The 2566-nt window shown below is 34.8% G+C and overlaps 1 pseudogene across 1 annotated transcript, besides 1 other annotated feature; it reads left to right on the top strand.

Annotated features, from left to right (window-relative positions):
* Positions 1-2566: part of a mobile genetic element that runs on past both edges of the window.
* Positions 1480-2371, top strand: TVAGG3_0418510 (annotated as a pseudogene). The gene has a single exon. A coding segment is annotated over exon 1 (892 nt).

Genomic DNA, 2566 nt, shown 5'->3' with positions numbered 1-2566 from the left:
GTTTTCATCATTGATCTTAACGTGAACACTCATGAAAAAAATGTCATGTAAAGTATAAATGTCAGATTTTTACTCTTGAGCTTCTTCTCTCTGGATTGACTCGTCTGTAGGGCTTAATGTGCCATCACGTTCGACCAGAAGGTTCTGCTCAGGTCTGTCAAGGAGCTGTCTGTAGGTCGTGAAGGTTTCAACGAGTCCTTGGTAAGGAGTTTGGAGATCAACATCGACCCATGGGTGTTTGCGTAAGAAAGCAGCAAGGCTTTCACGCTTGGAGTCAATGACATCTTTCTTATTGGTTAATCCTTCTTCAAAGCTTAGGATTACTCCTGCAGTTGATTCAAGTCTTTGGATCTGGCGTCTGGAAACCTTGGTGAGTTGTCTTATCCTCTCGTTTCCAAATACATGCAGGAGATATGCAGAAATTACTTCATTAAGTTCGATTAAACAAATTGGATGAAGATCAGTCATGGCTTTTGTAAAGCAATCAAGTTTGTAGCAGAACATAGCCCAAGTACTTTACATCAGACCAAGACAGTGCATACCTCAGCAATGAAATCACAGATTTTCTCATTAAGCATAACATAACTCACTACACTACTGAAGACCATAACATAACATACTCGGCATCATAAAACCGCTTCATAAGAACGCTCAGAGATTTAAACCAAGAGCGAGACTTTACCGAAGAAACAATGAAACATTTTCTCGAAGTATATAATTCCTCAACACATTTCTACAACAGGACATACACCAAATTCAATGACACAACAACAAGAAGAAAAGTATATACAAAAGAACCGAAGCCAAACACAAAATATCAGAAATTCAACACAATTTACCCTCATTCCTGGTACAAAAGTTCGTGTAGTTCTTGACGACAAACCGTTGACAAAGAAACGTTTAAGGTTAAGTAGAAACTATTATATTCGTAGACTCTACGCAGGTAATGGATATCTTATAAAAGCTACTGATGACTTATTGCGTTTTACCCTCGACATATAAATTAGTTGAAAGTAGTAATGGCAAACTTGCTGAAACCATTGACGAAGCAAAGCGAGGAGTGGTTATTGAAATCTTGGCTACAACATAAACGATGACACTTATAAAGTAAGATATGAAGGAGGCGTTGAAGATGTTATACCATCTAAGAACTTGAGAGAGTCAAAGCCAACACATCTGGGACCATTAGAGCGGGAGTACTGGAAAGACAAAAATAAGCCAGAAAGAATAAGAAAATTCTTCTAAACTTTTTCATTAGATGTAAATCAGACATGAATGAGAACAGTCATGATATCATTAATGGTACCATTTATTTTTGTCATAAATTTACACCAAAAATATATTTTAGGTGAAGAGGTGAGATCTCACCCGTTTTCTCACCCGTTTTCTCACCCTCACGAATTTTCATGAATTTCCTTAAGATAGAAAAAATAAAGTTAGTTTTATTTTTATTTATTTTTTTTATTTTGTATAAAAGATATGATTTCAACAATCGGCACAACAACAATTCAAGCCACAACTACAGCACCAAACTCGCTAGTCATGAATCCTACGTCAATGTTGGTAGAGATGAAAAACTTCATTCCTTCTTCATATACTTTCGAAACAAAAATCCAGAAGATAAAGCAAGAACTGTTAACAAGTAATTTAGACTGTACCGCACAGGATGAAGAAAATGAAGAATATCTTTATGACATGCAGGACCTCATCGACCATTTACCTAAACTACCTGAAATTCAGCAACAAAAACTAACCATTCCCGAATTTGACGAAATTGAAGTCAAAGCAACTGACTCAGTAGAAATAAAGAAGTTCATACGAAAGGTAAACTATGAGTTTCTAGGATATCATTGCAACCATAAAGTTATGGACAAAGATTGCGACATGGTTTATAAAAATATTTCTGACCTTTACAAATCCGAAGAATTTAAGACATACAACAACTTTGTTTCATTAATTGCAGAATGTGTATGGCAGATAAGAGATAAAGATAGAAGAGGTAAAGTATGGATGAACAGATAAACCAGCAGCTTTTGAGTTAAAGAAAACCATTGACCTTAGTTGTTCTAGCGGTTTTTTTCAATGTATAACGCAAAAATGATGCCGCAAATGTTCAAAATGTAAAGCAGCAATAAGAAAATATAACTACTCAGTCAAAGGATAGAAAGAATGCGAAACGACTATGCAGACTTAAAGAAAGAAGAAAGCCAGCAGAAGATAAAATGGATATGTTGACATTTCTTAATAAAAACTATCCAACAGCAGAAGATTTCCTTCTGTCTGACGTCAAGAAGAAATATAAAGAGACTTTCGGCATGATTAAAACATTCGATGTACTAAAAGAAGAAATAGAAGCTACGAAATTGTTTAGGATTTCAAATATACATCGTACATTCATGTAAAACGCTTGTGAAAAAACAGGTGAGAAAACGGGTGAGAAAACGGGTGAGATCTCACCTCTTCACCTAAACTTATTTTTGCTGAAAAAATGACCAAATTTCATGAATTTTCATAAAGATAAAATAAAGTTAGTTTTATTTTTTTTATTTTTTTATCTTGTATGTGT

Source organism: Trichomonas vaginalis, chromosome V (assembly GCF_026262505.1).
Source record: "Trichomonas vaginalis G3 chromosome V, whole genome shotgun sequence".
NCBI classification, from domain to species: domain Eukaryota; phylum Parabasalia; order Trichomonadida; family Trichomonadidae; genus Trichomonas; species Trichomonas vaginalis.
This window is presented reverse-complemented; position numbering and strand designations above follow the sequence as displayed.